We start from the raw sequence: 17,319 nt of genomic DNA, 5'->3' as shown, positions 1-17,319 counted from the left end.
AAGACCCATGATCATTCTTAAACCATAAAACTCAGCCACTACCACTCCCCCCCTGTCCAAAATCCTCAGTTGAACCAGGATTCCATGGTAGGCAGGCTTTTAGAGTAAAACAGAAAGCCTGTAGGATCTTCCTCATCCTTTTCTTCCAAATGAGCAAAGCAAGCTCGTAGCAGACCGGAAACCCCCGAACACAACATTTCACACAAATCCCAAACCCTTTGTGACAGTGATACATGATTTGCTGCCAATTTCATTGCTCCCCTGACTGCCATTTGTCACCTTGTATGGGGGGGTTGTCTAGGATGGACCCCAATGGGTATAATTAACTATGGATCCAGGATCTCAGATCCAGAGCAGCAAACAAGCATGTGTGGAACAGCATGATGCTACACTGCAGAGCTGCCAGACCTCACCATCAAGCTCCTAACATTTCCACATTGTGGCTATGGCAGCTGGTTCTGTGAAAGCAGTTACATTGAAAGTACATGTCCATGGGGAAACAAAACACTGTTTTTCCTTAGGAATAAGTTCTTTGACACACTCTACCAAAGACAAAGATCTCAAACAACTACTTCTTTCATTGTGCCTTTCTTGTAGCAAAAACATGGGGTAGACCCTTACTTACATGATTCCAAAAGTAGTCTGCTACCCTGAACCACATTATTCAGTCATTCAACTTTTCTGACCCAAAAGTCTTTCAAGTTTGTAGCACTGAAAACATTGAGCATTAACTCTAGTCAGATGATCAAATAATCATATAAATAAAAGACAGCTCTGGTTAAATACAAGATGCTATGAAACAGGCCAGAGTGTATACATTCCAGTCACACACTGTCAATTCCTCACACTGAACACATTACATAGCTAGTCTTACAACTTAAAAGGAGACTGGTCTGCTAAGCAACTGCTAGGTAACAGAAGAGCCAGAATGGAGTTGTTTTCTAAAGCCTCCCCCGGGAGATATTGATCCTAATTTGGAGGCAGGGCTTCAGAAGTCCTTGTTTTCCCCACTTCTATGTGTGGCTGATTAGACAACTAGGCTGACACACCTGCCTTCCACCTGGGCTTCTGTCAGCCCAAGATACATAGTTGTTGGCAACTTCTACTGTTCTTGAAGTGCAAACCTGACCCACATACAGTAAGGAGGGCATCTTCTCCCCTGAATACCCCATATACATACACCGTACACGTTCTCCCTTGACTTGCTAAGACTGAAGTAGGAGAAGAGGTCATTCTGAATCCACACAGTGCTTCTAGTGATAAAGGCAGTGATGAAAGAGCTGAAAGAAAGCTACAACATCAGTTGGAACTGTCCTGGTACAAACTGGTTCTAGAGTTTTCTAGCTGCTCAAAGGCCTAGCTCAGTGCTCTAGTCTTGCTTGTCAGGAGAATGGGGAGTAATAACAATGGTCCTTAATTTCAGATAAAGCTGTTTCAAATATAAAATGGACTAAAAGATGTGTGTTGAAAATATGCCCTGTTCCTATGCTGTTCCTATGAAGAGACGTGGCTCTTCAGCAAACGGCAGCAGTCTCTGCCCTGCCATAGGCCAGCATTCATCCCTGGCAAAGGCTCTTTTCTGTCCTGGCACAGTCTCCACACTGCAGCCAGAAGACTTTCCCTAGAATCTAAATCAGCCCCTGCCTGATGCACATCCTGCCTCCTGTCCCTTTTCAGGTCCCATCCTAGCGCTTCTCCTGTCCTCCAAAACTTCCAACCTCTCTCTTACTCGCACCTTGCAAAGCATTCCTTCTGCATGGAAATATATACCTTTTCTTTTGACATCAGGGCACAGTAAAAAAAATGTTTTACATCATAGCCCAATAAACACATGTTAAATGAAATATGATGTACTTACACATTTTTATTGCAGCCTATTCTTTTCTATATCCTGACCCAATAATTCTTACATTCATGACATTCCCACAACTTGAAGAACACTCTCCAGGATTCTACCCACATAGCTCATTCTCGCCTTCCTGGCCTCTTCAGAGAAACATTTACTAGCCAGGTTGTCCTAAATAGGTTGCCCAATTGCATCTCTAACTTACCACCCACATTTCCTTAGCACTAGGTCCAATTCATATTTATTCCTTTCTTGTGTGCTAACTACTAAAACATAAAGCCATAAGAAGAGACACATTTTCTAATTCCAGTACCAAGTCCATAGTAAGAATTCAGTAGACACCTGTAGGATGATCTGACCCCTATCTGTCCCTGTCAGCAGCACAGGCAGGTTTCCAGTGATCAGCACAGAGAAGAAATGTGAAACTCAACACATTTCCAAAGAAGACAAAGATATTCCAAGCAGAATGGTACTCTTCCTATGATCCTGCTTGCTCAAGGTCAAAGATTTGATACATCCTTAAAATCTGCATAGGGGAGCAAGGCACCAGTGGCTGTAATCCCTCGCTGCTCGGGAAACTGAGATCTGAGGATCGTAGTTCAAAAGCCAACCTGGGCAAGAAAGTCTGTGAGACTTTCCACCAAAAAGCTGGAAATAATGCCCAAGTGGCAGTACACTAGCCCTGAGGGGACAGGGGAAGCTCAGAGACAGTGCCCAGACCCTGAGTTCAAGACACAAGCAAAACAAAACCAAAAAAAAGAGGGGAATAAAAATCCTAACTCACTTAGCCAACCACCTTCTATGGTTTCATTATGGCTGGAGTGTGGCCCCAAAGTTGATGTATAAGGAGCTTAGTCCTCAATGTGATAGTGTTTGGCAATAGAGATGTAGCCTAATAGGAGGTCATTGGAGCCAGAAGGGAATGAGTAGTTTTTATGGGACCCTAGTTACTTCTCTCAAAAAAGTTGTTGTGAAACAACCAGACTGGCCTATCCCTGCTCCCACTATTTTGTGGTCTTGCCATGTAACCAGACATGCCCCCGCCACCACTGTGCATCCAACATGTGGTACAGCACAGGAAATGGATGTTCACTAAAGCTGGAGCTTCTAGCTTCCAAAAACATAGGCTAAACAAACCTACTTTCTTTATATATACTCAGCCACAAGTCCCTCCTCCTCCTCCCCCTCCCCCTCCTTGCCAGTGCAGGGCTTGAACGCAGGGTCTGGGAACTGTCCATTAGCTTCTTTTGCTCAAAGCTAGCACTCTACCACTTGAGCCACAGAGCCACTTCTGGCTTTTCTGTTTATGTGGTACTGAGGAATTGAAGCCAGGGCTTCATGCATGCTAGGCAAGCACTCTACCACTAAGCCACATTCCCAGCCCAAGTATTTTCAAGCCACTCAAGACAAATGCCTGTTATTTAAATGTTAAACCTTCTGGCATTATCAGGCTCATCAACATTCTGTGCTTCTTAAGATATTCTCCAGGACTATAGCAACCATTTCAGCCTTCCCCCAAACATACCTATATCCTGAAAGACTTTTGCAAAAGTATCTAATGAATACTGGTTGAATGTAATGCTTTTGGGGTAAACTTCTTAGGCACTAAATATCCACTAGATGGCAGTGTCGTCACACACTGCTGCCCTGTTATTTCCACCTCCTTGGCTTTAGGTACAAGCTTAAATTGAAAAGCATTTTGTTTGAAGCTCTACAATCAGGAAACAATTCTAGACAATCAAAGGTAGCAGCTTTCATCAAAGAAGGGCCAGCTGCTTCATAATGCTGATTTTTAAATTAATGTAAAGGAAATCATGGCTAACTAGCTGGAACACCTTGAGCAAATCACTTGACCTCTGTGAAGAGCTCAGATCCTTCAGGTGTAATTCAAGGAGGTTCCAGTGGATAATCACCAGAGTTCCTCCTGCTCTCCAGTTCATCAGCTGGAAAGTGGTACAGCATACTAATGGCTGGCAGGGCCCAGAGTCTCAGGATCCTCCCTAAGAACAACAAATTGGGCACGCTAGAATTAGCTAGCTACTGGAGGGCTACTGAACATTTCAAAGCCTCAGTTTCCTCATTTGTAAAATAGTTTCCTCATATCCATACCTTATCCAGCAATTCTGAAGATTCTAGCAGATTGGCTGCAAAGTGCTAAACACAGTATCTGAGACATAAATTATAAGCACTTGACAAACATCTGTTGGTATTGTTGTTACCACTAGTATGATGCCATTATTAGGTTTTTATAACTTATATTCAGTTCATAACTGAATACAATACTTATATTCAGCTATAACTGAATACAATGCTTTAAAACTAATCTGACCACAACAGAATTTGTAAAAAAAAAAAAAAAAAAAAAAAAAAAAAAAGACTGATAGCCAAATCACACTCTCAAGAAGTCCTAGAAAGTATATATAAATGAAAAACAGGAATACAAAGGACTACAATAAAGGAGTATAATTTTTAAAATGTCCTTGTAGCTATACGACCTCAAGAACAGGAATGGAGATATCCAGTGTGAGTTCAGGGGACAGAAAGAAGGGGTAGTATATATTTGTGCAACAATTGTAATTTACCTTCTCATATGTAAAGAAAGAGATTGAGGCTGAAAATCTGAATAACTTGTCCCAGGTGACCCACTGCTGATACATCTTTAGACAAGGTACCTTCTTCAGCAATCCAGACCAAGTCAGCAGTAGTCTCTGGGGAACATCTACTGCACTGTGGACTCCCAATGTGAACAGGTACTAGACATCCATACCTTCTTCACCCACATACCTGCTCAGCTCTGTACACTCAATTCAAAACACATGGTCATTCTGACCATAGAGAAACTGCACAGTTGGAACGAACTACCTAATGGCAGCTCTGCTCCAAAAGGCATTCCTTAAATAGGTTAATTGCCAAACTCTAAATGTCAACTAAAGGAGAAGTAGAAAGTGAGGCTATCAAGGCAGAAGTGAAATTACATAGTTATCAGGATCAATGCATCTTCCAATAGTCATACTTTCATGTTCAGTTAGGGTCATTAACCCTACTCCAAGAAGAGGATTTTAGTGGGGGTGTTTGGTTTGGTTTGGGTTTTCTGTGGTGCTGGGGATCAAACTCTTAAGCCTCACAAATGCACACTCTACACTGAGCTATATTTCCTCAGCTTCAAAGAATTGGGTTAAATAGGCATTTCAAAGCAAAGACTTCTGAAATGGCCCACGCCTATGGGAAGATGTGTAAGACACCACCATCTCTTGGGTGCCTTCTCTGTTAGCCTGTGGCTCAAACTGTCTTCACATGAGCTTCCATCTGACACTACTGGCACAACACACGCTCTAAAGAAACACATAAAAAGGAGGCTAGCCTGAAAGCCAAATATTCTTTAGCACATCTCATCAAAATGGCTACATTGTAAGAAGTTAAACAAGATGGCATTAATAAAGTTATATTTGGAGTTCCAGTAGGAAACTGCCCCCTAGAAAAACCTCCCTCACCATGCAAAGCTCCATGAACAACATTTAAAAATGGTTGTGGCTCCAATAGTGAAAAGCTAATTTTTCTTTGTAAGTGAACTAGGTTCAAAAAGAACCCCCTGCAAATCCAGAACTCAAAGCCAGATTGATTGATTGACTTATTTTGCTGCGGATGGGACCCAAGGCCTTGCATATGTTAGACAAGTGCTCTAACAATAAGCTACATCCCACTGGATTTTTGAAACAGGATCTCCCTGTGTAGCCAAGATGCCCTCAAACTCACTTTCTTCCTGCCTTTGCCAACTGAGTATGGGATTATAGTCATGTACCACAATGTATATTTAAGAATATCTTCTTGAAACAAGATTACTAAAGCACAAAATATATGTATGACAGTAAAACACTGTTCAAAATGGAAATGCAAAGATTAAAATGGAATAATCAAAAAGTTAATATTAGAAAGGATGAACACATGTTCCAGATTGCCAAGTTACTGCTACAAGGCAAAGAATCATAAGGTGTTTTAACAGAGTACCACAATAAGGCCTAAAATAAGAGAAAAGGAAGGCAAATTTCAGCTTGATATTAAGAGGCACAATCTAGCAATGAGCGCTGCCCACCTGGGTAATAGTAGCCTAGCCAGAAGTAGGCTTCCTTGCCACTGGCAGGCTGTGGAGCCATTGATATGAGGTGATCCAAAGACAATCAAGTCTTCAGCCAGTGTATGAGGTATTAGAATCAAGTTCCTGATTCCAAGTTCTCTTCTAACCCTGACCAATATATATCCATAGCACGACGTGAAAAATGAATACATTATTCAGGGTATTTGTCAAGTTTCCTACCTCTTGGAGCTGAGATTCCTTCTTTTTGGAAGATAAATTCAAGTGTTTTTCTAAGATGCCACAATACTTCTCTGTCTCTTTGTCATACTTCTTTTTGGCTTCCTGGGGGGGAGGGGGAGAGAGAAGAAGAAAAAGAGTAACAAATTACAGAAATTAAGTGGTCTCTCCATACTTCTCTGCTCTTCATGGCCTCATTAACTCCCTCAGCATACAAATATGGTGGCTCCTTCTCTTCAAACAATACTACTCTCAATTGTAACTACTAGGCCCCAGCCCTATGTCTATTACAAGCATCAGCACAATAACAGACAAGGTGAATGCCAGTATTTAACAGTGGGAAAGCCAGGGCTCCACTTTCCAAGAAGTTTACTTGGATGGAGACGAATGGTTCTGTGGTAAAGCACTTGCTTAGCATGCATAAGGCCCTGGATTCGATTCCCAACACCACAAAAGAGAGAAGAAAAGCAAGATCTTTGAGGCCTAAATTTCTGGTTTCTACCACACAACAGATGTTCCCAGCTAAATCAAGTAGGGAGTTTTACTATGAAGCCAGTGGTGAGGAAGGAGGCTCTCTCCTTGGTCTGAGTGCTCTATAGCTAGACTAAGCTAGAGCCAGCCTTAAGGGTCCCAATAGCACTCTTGCACATACAGACCACACTGTCCTTTGAGGACTTAATACCACATATTGGGCGGAATTGCCACATAAAGTTATTTCTCTATATTGAGAAATAACTGAAAATAAACAGTCTCTTCACAAATGTGTTCACGATGGCACCACTGATGCCAGCAAAAAAGAAAACCACAAAAAAAAAAAAAAAAAAACAGAAGCAACATCATTGCCCAAGGCTAGGATTTATAAGAATGAAAGCACAGAATATCCAATAAACATAACCTGTCCAGTGAAAAACTGTTCAGTGGATCATGATAGAAGAAAAACTGTCAATGGCATGCTACAAACTTGATCAGCATATATAATAAATCTACCTACAAAGATTAGATGGGTATAAACTTAAGTGAAAATAATTCAGTCAGGAAATAGGATTCTGGTAATTGGATCCTCCCTTTGAGTTGTGCTAAATTATTGCCTTCAAAATGAAAAGAAAGTCAGGCACTGGTGCCTCATGCCTGTAATTCTAGCTACTCAGGAGGCTAAGGACTGAGGATCACAGTTCAAAGCCAGCCTGGGCAGGAAAGTCTGTGAAACTCTTATCTCCAATTAAGCACCAAGAAACTGGAAGTAGCACTGTGGCTCAAAATGGTAGAGCACTAGCCTTAAGCAAAAACAGCTCAGGGACAGCACCAAGGCCCTGAGTTCAAGCCCCATGATTGACACACAAAACAAAAAAGTTAAAAATTGTTTTTAAAAAAGGAAAGAAATTACAATAACATATATATTAATCCCTGTTACCCACCTCTTGAGTTACTGAGGTTCTACTATTCCCCATATTACAGGTAAAAAGACTTAGACCTAAGCAGGTTAACTAGCAAACTGTTACAGAGATTGACAGAGCTGGGATTTGAGCCCTGGCTAACTCCCCTCCCGTGTCCAAGCTCTCTACCATGCTAGAGATGTGGTTCCAGTCTCCTCCACATTCCAGGGGTGATGGTGGGTTCTAGACCACCAAATATGTTCAAACGTCCTAATCCCATGCATCATTCCTTCTTTTCATTCACATGGAACCCACAGAAAATATTTTTGTGCAACTGTCAGGCCTATAAGAACAAAATAATTTTCCAACCAAATAAGGAAGCTCAGAACTATCTGTATTAAATTAATTAATTCATAATGAGCAATTACTCTGTGTTAGGCTCTACTTCAGGTTCTAGAAATATGGAACAGATATGGTCCCTGCCTTCACCATGGAAAAGTTCTAGTAGAAAGAGAAACACAAATAGTAAACGAGTAAGTAATACAATTACACACAATTCTAAATGCTACAAAGGAAATAGCTCTGTGGAGACAAAGGGTCATTATTAAGGTTCCCAGAAAAGACCTCAAATAAGGGGAAGAGATATGAGCTAAGACTTATATACCTGACAGGACAAGAGTAGGGAAGTGAAAATGCCTTGTGGCAAAGACTGAACCAAGAAGCCATCATCTGCAGCCATGACAAGCTCCTGAATATATCTGCTTCACATCAAGATCCTAAGCCCTAAGAGTGGGAAGAATAATCATATACACTTTCAGTTGAAGTGAATCAATTTCTACAGATCTGATACGAGTGGGAAGAATAATCATATACACTTTCAGTTGAAGTGAATCCATTTCTACAGATCTGAATTTTCATTAAAATACTACTGTATATACCACTTATACAACATACAGAAGCAAATGAAGAAACAGCCAGAGGAAGATTATTATTTCAAATTTAAGGAGAGTTCCTAGACACAACCAAGAACTTCAAGCTGAGATCCTCCAAGTCCAACTAATATCCACATGTGTCAGCTTCCACCCACTTTCCTCAGCAACCCCAAAAAGGACAGCCCTAGGCTAGCACAGCCCAGCTAGCCAAAGAGATGAGAAAAGCTCAGACACCTGTGAGTTATTTTCATTCTGTGACTTTTGCAATTCAAGCCTCCATGATCCATGTACAAAAGGATTATCAAAGTTAAGGAAAGAGTTGGTTTGGGTTGTTGGTTTGGGTTGTGCTGTTGGTGGTACTAGAGTGTGAGCTTATTAGCCTTTACTTGCTAAGCGCGACTAACTACTTAAGCCAAGGCCCAGCCTGAGAACAAAGAAAAGGGCTTTTAAGGGGAAGCAGCTTCTGTCTTGAAAAACAAAGACCTCTATGAAAATAACTCTAAGATTTAGGTAGTATTCTTAAGATGGAAGGGTGGCTTTATTCCGATACATAGGACACAACATAGTATCTACATTCCAGAAAGGTTGCTGAGAGGTGGCTAAGTAGATAAGGAGTTAAAAATCCTAAAATTCATTCTGTAGGGCTAAATTCTACTAAAGGAATCACTGTCCCTCTCTAGGACTCAATTTCCTTACCTATAAATGAAACAGGACCCTTGTGCCCAAGTATGGTTTTCCAGTTGTATAATACACTAAGGATAAGAACAGCCTCCTCTTCATGGGATTGTCAAGGTTAGCAGAGTGGATGACATGTGGAAAATGTTGTGGTGATAAATGGCAAGGATTGTGGTGGGAAAGAGATGGGGTGGGGTGACAGTGGTGGTCATATGATGAAGATAGTGGAAGACAGTAGTGATGGGGTTGGTAAAAAAAAAAATAATGGTAATGTGGGGACAGTGGCAATGCTGAGAATGGTGGTAATAGAGATGATGATGAAGGGGAAGTGATTATGATGTTAGGGATAATAAACAGCATCAATATCCCATCAAAAATACCACCTGCCTTGAACAATTCCACAAAGATAACCCTTCTAAGTGCCCGGCACAATTTGAAATTACACATCTGTTTACATCTTTTTTGTCTAATGCCTTTCTCTCCCTTCAACCCATAAGCACAACAATCGCATCTGCTTTTCTCGCCACCAAACCCCAGGGCAGTGCACAATGTCAGGCACAGAGGAACCAGCACCTCATACATTTTTCTCAGTGAATACTTTGCACATCTCATAGCCAATATCAACTAATTATATGAAAAGTATACTTTTAAGCACTTTGTGTGAGTACAGCCACGGGAGGTTCAGTAATTCTAAATTTACAAGTAAGTGATAGAAGTGAAATCTGGACTCAAGTTGCCTAGCTCTAAGCCCATCTCAGCCACCACTAATGTCTATTCTTTATAGAACCCAGCACTGCAAATCTACCTTCAGTTCAGGAAAAATCAACTTCCCCAAAGGCAGAAATATAAGCCTTGGGCTGTGGTTACATCAAGTTCCAATGGCATGATCCTCTCCAGGGCAGCCTCATTAGCCTAAGAGTGCTCAAGAGTCCTCTCTCAGGCAGCCTTCACATGGTACTGTCAAAACTACTTTAGTATTGATGATAGATAATTAATGATTTGGTAAATGAGAGCCCAGAGTATGCATGAGGGAAAATATATGTAAAAGGGTGATTATTGTCTTTAAATTCTCTTATTCTTTCAAGCTCCACTTCCTAGAGTTCCCCAAAAAAGTGTGTTCTTATGATTGCTATGACTAGTATGAAACCCAGAGGAAGCCCACTCAGATTTTGCATTGCCTGAGCAGACTGTGGCAACCACAAAACAAGGAAAGAGAAGAGGTTAAATGAGAGGCACTGTGCTCAGAAGAAGAAGAAGTAACTATAGGAAAGATAACTCAATACTCAGGCCTGCTCTGACTCCAAGTTCTTTATAGCCTCAAGCCACTGTGATATTTGTTCAAGAACACCAGAGCACATACCCATGGCCCTGCTCTTCAGCCAGGTCAACAAGCCTAATGCAGAGCATCTTCTCGGCCATCACACACAGTTCTGTATCCTGGACCAAATGCTAGTGCAATAAGATTTTCTTCCAATCACACATTCCATGATCTCTGATACAAAACCAATGAGCTTCCACTTCTCAGAAAATGCAAAATGAAATTGGTACAGATGTGTTCTTTAAAAAAAAACTAGGTGAATTTTATTTTCTTCAAACAATGTCTTCTTCAAACTAGGACCAATTATCCTTCTAAAAGATCTTCACAATACATTTATCTTTTTCAGTAATCATATCATTTCTAGAAATCATGTGTGAGGGGGAAGAGAGAGAAAAGTGGGAGAAAAAGAGTAGAAAGGGAGAGTAAAAGAGTAAGAAGGGGAGCAAGAAAGGAAGAAGGAAAAGGAGGAAGGGGGAGAAAAGATGGAGAAGGCAAAGAGGAAGAAAGGAAAGAAAGAAAGGCAGGAGGTCAAGCAAGGGCCTCAAGCTTACTACATTAACCACTTTTCAAGGACATTTCACAAGGAGTAAAATCCATACCAAGCAGTGGCATTGCCTGAAATGCCCTGCAGGTGGCACAAGGGACTGTGGTTGAATTCACTCCAGAAAAACAGGAAAATGTGGGAAAGCCTTTTGCTTTCACTGACTCCAAAGAAAACATCTTCCTTGCTGGTGGCCTGTAACACTCTACTGAAGGTCAAATAGACTAGATTTCCCAGTGATTTATCACAGGGCAGAACACCACAGAAGACATCTTATAAATATGAATAAGATTCCTTTCCAGTAACATATTAGCATTAACCTTTGGCCACAGTACCTCCACGTCAGGTCAGTGATAATTGACTCTAGGCTATAGCAGACTTGCATGTATAAGCCTGACCTATATTGTGGGACATACATCGTTTTAAGCTATTTGCCCACAGGAAATTTTCCATAAATCTTGGGGTTTTCAGTTTCTCTTGGATATGTAATGATCTGTCAAAAGAAGGCCCATTTCCACACGCAGCAAAATGGGCTGAAGCTGACTACTGTCAGCTGCTTCCTCTCCAAAAGGTCCTTGTGCTGCCCACAGTGCCTGATGCACAACTCTGTAAAAGAGAGGCTGAGCCCAAGACTTCTCCAGTAAACATAATTCCACAAGATTAATGCTCTGTCCACTGCAGCCAACCATCCAATACACAGACATCTAATAATACAAAGAGGTATAGTCTATGGTGGCTTCTGAGCTTGCAATACAATTAAACTGCAATGAGTAGAGAAGCTGGGTTCTAGGCTTATCTACCAAAAAGTTTCTACAGACCTCCATATTCTGAAGGCCTTCTTAGACTTTTCTAAGGAAGATGTATTTCCAGATCTCCACCCTAATTTCCAGATCTCCACCCTAAATTCAAGAACAAAGTTTGTTAAATTCTTACCTTGGCAGCCCCAATCTGCTCCTTTCGAAACTTCTCCAAGGGAGTGATGAGCACCTCACTTGCATTCTCAATCTGGTAAAGAAAATCAAAAGGCTCACCGGGAGAACAGCAGGATCAATCAGTAAAGAATCACAGCAGCTCTATCACATAAATGATCCCCCAGAATAAAGGTTTCAGTAAGCAATATTACCTGAGTCATTGTGTATAATACTTGGGCAGGACAAATAGCACATTTAAACAAAATCTGCTCATCAGTTTAAAACAGAATATTACTCCTGTGTATGTGAGATAGTGTTTACCTATAGAGCTCAGGCTGGCCTCAAACTATGTAGCCTTGGTTGACCTCAAACTCAAAATCCTCTCACTTTAGTCTCTAGAATGCTGGGATTACAGGTATGTGCCATCACATGGCTCTTTCATTAAGGTTGCTTATTTACAAAGAAATAAGGGATGTCTAACAGACTAAAACAACCACCTAAAGTCAGGAGGGAATAGGTGTCATACATAGGAGGGTCTAAATTTCGGTGACATCAACCAGTTTGTAGGTAAAACTGATCAACAGTGAATAGGTTAAAAAACAAAGTACCTGTGGGGGCGCTAGTGGCTCATGCCTGTAATCCTAGCTACTCAGGAGGCTGAGATCTGAGGATTACGGTTCAAGACCAGCCTGGGCAGGAAAGTCCGTGAGACTCTTATCTCCAAATAACTACCAGAAAACCAGAAGTGGCACTGTGGCTCAAGTGGTAGAGTGTTCACCTTGAGCTGAAGAGCACAGGGATAGAGCCCAGGCCCAGAGTTCAAGCCCTATGACCAACAATAACAACAAAAAAAAGTACCTTTGGATATCTGTTAACACAAACACTTTTCAAACCTGTAGCATTGTCCTACAACAGTAAACAGGAGACAGGAGAGAGGACATCTGTGCCTCCTGCTCACTAGCTACCTTTCTTTTTTTTTTTTTTTTTTTTTTTTTTGAGTCCGGTAGTGGGGCCTGAACTCTGGGCCTGGGCACTGTCCCTCAGCTCTTCAGCTCAAGGCTAGCGCTCTACCACTTGAGCCACAGCGCCACCTCCAGTCTTTTTTGCTTATGTGGTGCTGAGGAATCAAACCCAGGGCCTCAGGCATGCAAGGCAAGCACTCTACCACTGAGCCATCTTCCCAGCCCCCACTAGCTACCTTTCAACTGCACCTTACAGCTAACCCTCAACTCCTGTACTCCAACCAGCACTATCATGCCAATGTACTCAAATGTACCAGATTTGTCCCACCTCAGGGCCTTTGCTCCTGACTATCTCCTTAAATTTTTATCCCTAAATCTTTGTACAGATGACTGCTTATTATAATCAATGTTTTAGATTAAAAGCTCCTTGTCTGTGGAGGTCTTCTCTGACCATGAATGTAAGCTAGTTAGCATACCAAGTGCTTTTCTAAGAATAAAAATGTTAGGTGAAGTTTTCTGGCAAGAGCTTGCTCTCTCTCTCTCTCTCTCTCTCTCTCTCTCTCTCTCTCTCTCTCTCAGACACACACACACACACACACACACACACACAAACACACAAACACACACACACACGCACACCTATCTTATTAATACTCATCCATCATTCTCCCCAAAGCTCAGAACAGTGCTGAAACAAAGACTCACTCAAATTCTTTTTTTTTATAATTTAATTTTATTTTATTTGTGAACATACTGTACAGAGGAGTTACAATTACATGGGCAGGATAATGCGTACATTTCTTACCAAGCATTGCAGCCTCCTCCTTTGTTTACCCTTCACATCCCTTCCCAGCCTCCCCCCTCCCCCCCCAATCCCAATCCTTCTCCTTTCCCCCCCCAACCCCTCCCCCACCCCCCACCCCCGCACCGACGTTGTAAAGCTCATTTTGGACATGACAACTTGTACTTCTCATTGTTGCAACAGGTCCACCTGTATCCTTAAACAACTGGTTTTTCCCCATCTCCTCCACAAGTTATACTGACATCAAATATAGTGAAAGCAGGGGTTATACTGTGGGGGAGGGACATACAAAGCAACAAAGAGATAATCTTATAAATGCGTTAGAAACACATGCATGAAAGAAAAAGACATTAAAATACACATCTAACGGTTCATTTTCTTGACATCACATTATCTGACCTTTTCCGCTTGACTCATACATATCCTAGATATTACAAATAAGGGAAACCATGGGACCTATGTTTCTTTGGGCCTGGCTTACTTCACTTAATATAATTTTTTCCAAGTTTTTCCATTTCCTAACAAATGGGGCAAGGTCATTCTTTCTGATGGAGGCATAGAATTCCATTGTGTATATATACCACATTTTCTTGATCCATTCATCTACTGAGGGGCATCTGGGTTGGTTCCATATCTTAGCTATGGTAAATAATGCTGCAATAAACATAGTTGTGCTGGTAGCTTTAGTGTGGTCTTGTTTGTAAACATTTGGGTAAATGCCCAAAAGTGCGATTGCTGGATCATAGGGGAGATCTATGTGAAGTCTTTTGAGGAACCTCTATACTGCTTTCCAAAGTGGTTGAACAAGTTTACATTCCCACCAACAATGAAGTAAGGTTCCTTTCTGTCCACATCCCCTCCAGCATCTGTTGTTGTTAGAGTTCTTGATTTTTGCCGTTCTAACTGGAGTGAGGTGATATCTCAATGTTGTTTTGATTTGCATTTCTTTTATGGCTAGGGATGTTGAACATTTCTTCATGTGTCTATTGGCCATCCTTCTTTCTTCTTCAGAGAAGTTTCTCTTTAAGTCTTTCACCCACTTATTTATTGGGCAGTTGTTTCTTTGAGGATTTGTTGTTTGGGGGTTTAATTTTTTGAGTTCCAAGTATATTTTAGATATGAGACCCTTGTCCGTTGTATGGCTAGTAAAGATCTTCTCCCAATCCGTGGGTTTTCTATTGATCTTGCTAGCTATGTCATTTGCCCTGCAGAAGCTCTGCAACTTTATGCAATCCCATTTGTCCAACCCTTCTTTGATTTGTTGTGTTTCCGGGTCTCTATTCAGAAAATTTCTGCCTGAGCCAAGGAGACCTAGGGTTTCTCCTATTCCATCCTGTAATGTTTTCAGAGTGTCTGCTCTGACTTAGAGGTCTTTGATCCATTTGGAGTTGATTCTGGTGCAGGGTGATATATAAGGATCTAGCTTTAGTTTTCTACATGTAGTTAACCAATTTTGCCAGCACCATTTACTGAAGAGGTTGTCTTTCTTCCATTCTATTGTTTTAGCTCCCTTATCGAAGATTAGATGGCTATAGGTCTGTAGGTTCATTTCTGGGTTTTCAATTCTATTCCATTGGTTCAAATTCTTTTGAATGACTAAATGAATGAATGAATTATTTCTTGATTGGCTGCCAACTGTGTGACCATGGGCAAAACATTTAACCTCTCTGGGCTCTAATTTTCTCATCCATAAAATGAGTGGGCTGAACTTCTCCCCATCTAAGAGTCTATGGTCTTTTCTACAGCAGCACAATACTTTATAATCTTTACTCATTGCTCACTCTTTGTCCAACTAATTATTTCGAGAATCTCATTGCAACAGAGCAGTATTTTTTTCCTCAATCATATGCATGTTTGTTCTTCTGAGTAAAATCAACACAATACATGCTAGAAGCCTTAGACAGACATAGTAAAGAACCGACTGGATAATGTGAGACGCAGAGAATGAAAGGTCTCCAAATGTATTCTTGTTTCTCTTGTCTCAATTTTGAGAACACTTACTTTAGAAGAGTACATTTTGACACTGGAGAGTTACAATGGTGTTGAACTTAATCTTTGTTTGCTTAGTGTTGCTCCATTGGTTCCCTTGCTTCAGACTATTAACAAATCATCTGCGGGTGTCTAAGGCACACCAAGGTACGGCAAAGCCCTAAATCAGGGTCAACATTATCTGCACATTTACAGTCACCAGGGGAGTTTTTACAATTCCAATAGCCAAGCCATACCTCAGACCAACTGAATCAGCCTCTGGACTTGCTCCAAGACATCTATATTTTTAAGTCCCTGGACTTATTTGGATAGGCCTGAATAACTAAACAAAAGTTCAACACACAAAACACTCAAATGCTCACATAGGAAACAGGCCATTCAAGCCCTTGTCCCATTCCCACTGCTTATATGGGAAGCAGGTCATTCAAGCTTTTTCTCAGTCCCACTACTGGCTACTATCAGACATGACAAACCTGTTTTCCTATCTGTCCAATGAGAGATTGTACAAGGAGAGGAATAAGGTCCCTCTCAATATAAGAGTCTATGACTATAAAATTTACTTAATTGTGCTTCATGTTTGAGACACAGAGACCATTCTCTGCTCTTCGGAACTCACATCTATTATGGGTACCAACATACAGTAATTATCAGGATACAATGTAGTAAATGCAGAGTTAGAAGGATGAACTGAATGTTCTGAATGTTCTGAATGTTTCTGAAAATTGAATGTTTCTGAAAACAGAAAGGATTGAACACAGCACTGGTGGCTCACACCTCTCACCCTATGTACTTGGAAAGCTCACATTACGAGATTGGGATTGATTACAGGCCAGTCTAGGCAGAAAAGTTCACAAAGCCCCTTCTACACCAACAGATAGGCACAGCAGCACAGGCTTATCATCCCAAGCTATATGAGAGGCTGATATTGGGAGAATCCTGGCCAGACAAGTCTGGGCAGAAAAACCCACAGGATTCATCTCCACAGAGGAAAACTGAACACAGCGTGTGTGCTTGAGATCTCAGCAATGATAAAAAGTCTAAAGTAGGTAGATAATACCAAGCAAAAACTCAGAGCTGCAGGCATGGCTCAAGTGGTAGAGGGCCAGCCTAGCAAGCACAGGGCTCTGAGTTCAAACACTAGTACCACCAAAAAGAAAAAAGGAAAATGCACCCCCAAAGACAATGCAGCTTTGCTGAGCTGAGCTGAGCTGAATTGATGATGAAGCTGTTCCAAAATGAAGAGGGATGAGAAGGGGCTGGCGGTGGCCAGATACTCAGATGCAGACAGCTGAAACTCAATTCACTGACATTAATAATGAAATTGCAGAGGCAAGCTAAAAAGTATAATCTGGTCATTGTTCCCTTACCACAGGCCACAGCAAGATTGCCATGGCCTGCAGGGTGCTCATGGTGATTCTTTCACTACTCTCCACCCTCCACCCCCAAATACTGACTCAGCCAAGAATGAGACTCAAAAGAACCATTTCCCTTTCTCAGGCACGTGCACAAACACACAATGCTTCCCTCCCTCCACCCACCACCAATCCTGCCTTTGTGGCTACCACCACCCTCCTAATCCTGGTGCCAACAGCCAACAGGGAATAATCAGGAGAAACTGTGTGTATTTCTCCCAGAGCAGGGAGGCTTCTACTCCATTTGGA

At 41.4% G+C, this 17,319-nt stretch overlaps 1 protein-coding gene across 4 annotated transcripts in view; it reads right to left on the bottom strand.

Annotated features, from left to right (window-relative positions):
- The window catches only part of Arhgap26 (Rho GTPase activating protein 26), a 447,402-nt gene that overhangs the window by 314,790 nt on the left and 115,293 nt on the right, over window positions 1-17,319 (bottom strand). For all 4 annotated transcript variants that reach the window (XM_070036290.1, XM_070036291.1, XM_070036292.1 and 1 more), the window contains exons 4-5: window positions 11,928-11,999; window positions 6,159-6,260 (exon numbers count right to left, since the gene is read on the bottom strand). In XM_070036290.1, the coding sequence (XP_069892391.1) occupies window positions 6,159-6,260; window positions 11,928-11,999 (174 nt within the window). The remainder of the gene's footprint in view (window positions 1-6,158; window positions 6,261-11,927; window positions 12,000-17,319) is intronic.

This window comes from Dipodomys merriami, unplaced genomic scaffold (genome assembly GCF_024711535.1).
Source record: "Dipodomys merriami isolate MVZ:Mamm:240054 unplaced genomic scaffold, mDipMer1.0.p SCAF_27, whole genome shotgun sequence".
NCBI lineage: Eukaryota > Metazoa > Chordata > Mammalia > Rodentia > Heteromyidae > Dipodomys > Dipodomys merriami.
This window is presented reverse-complemented; position numbering and strand designations above follow the sequence as displayed.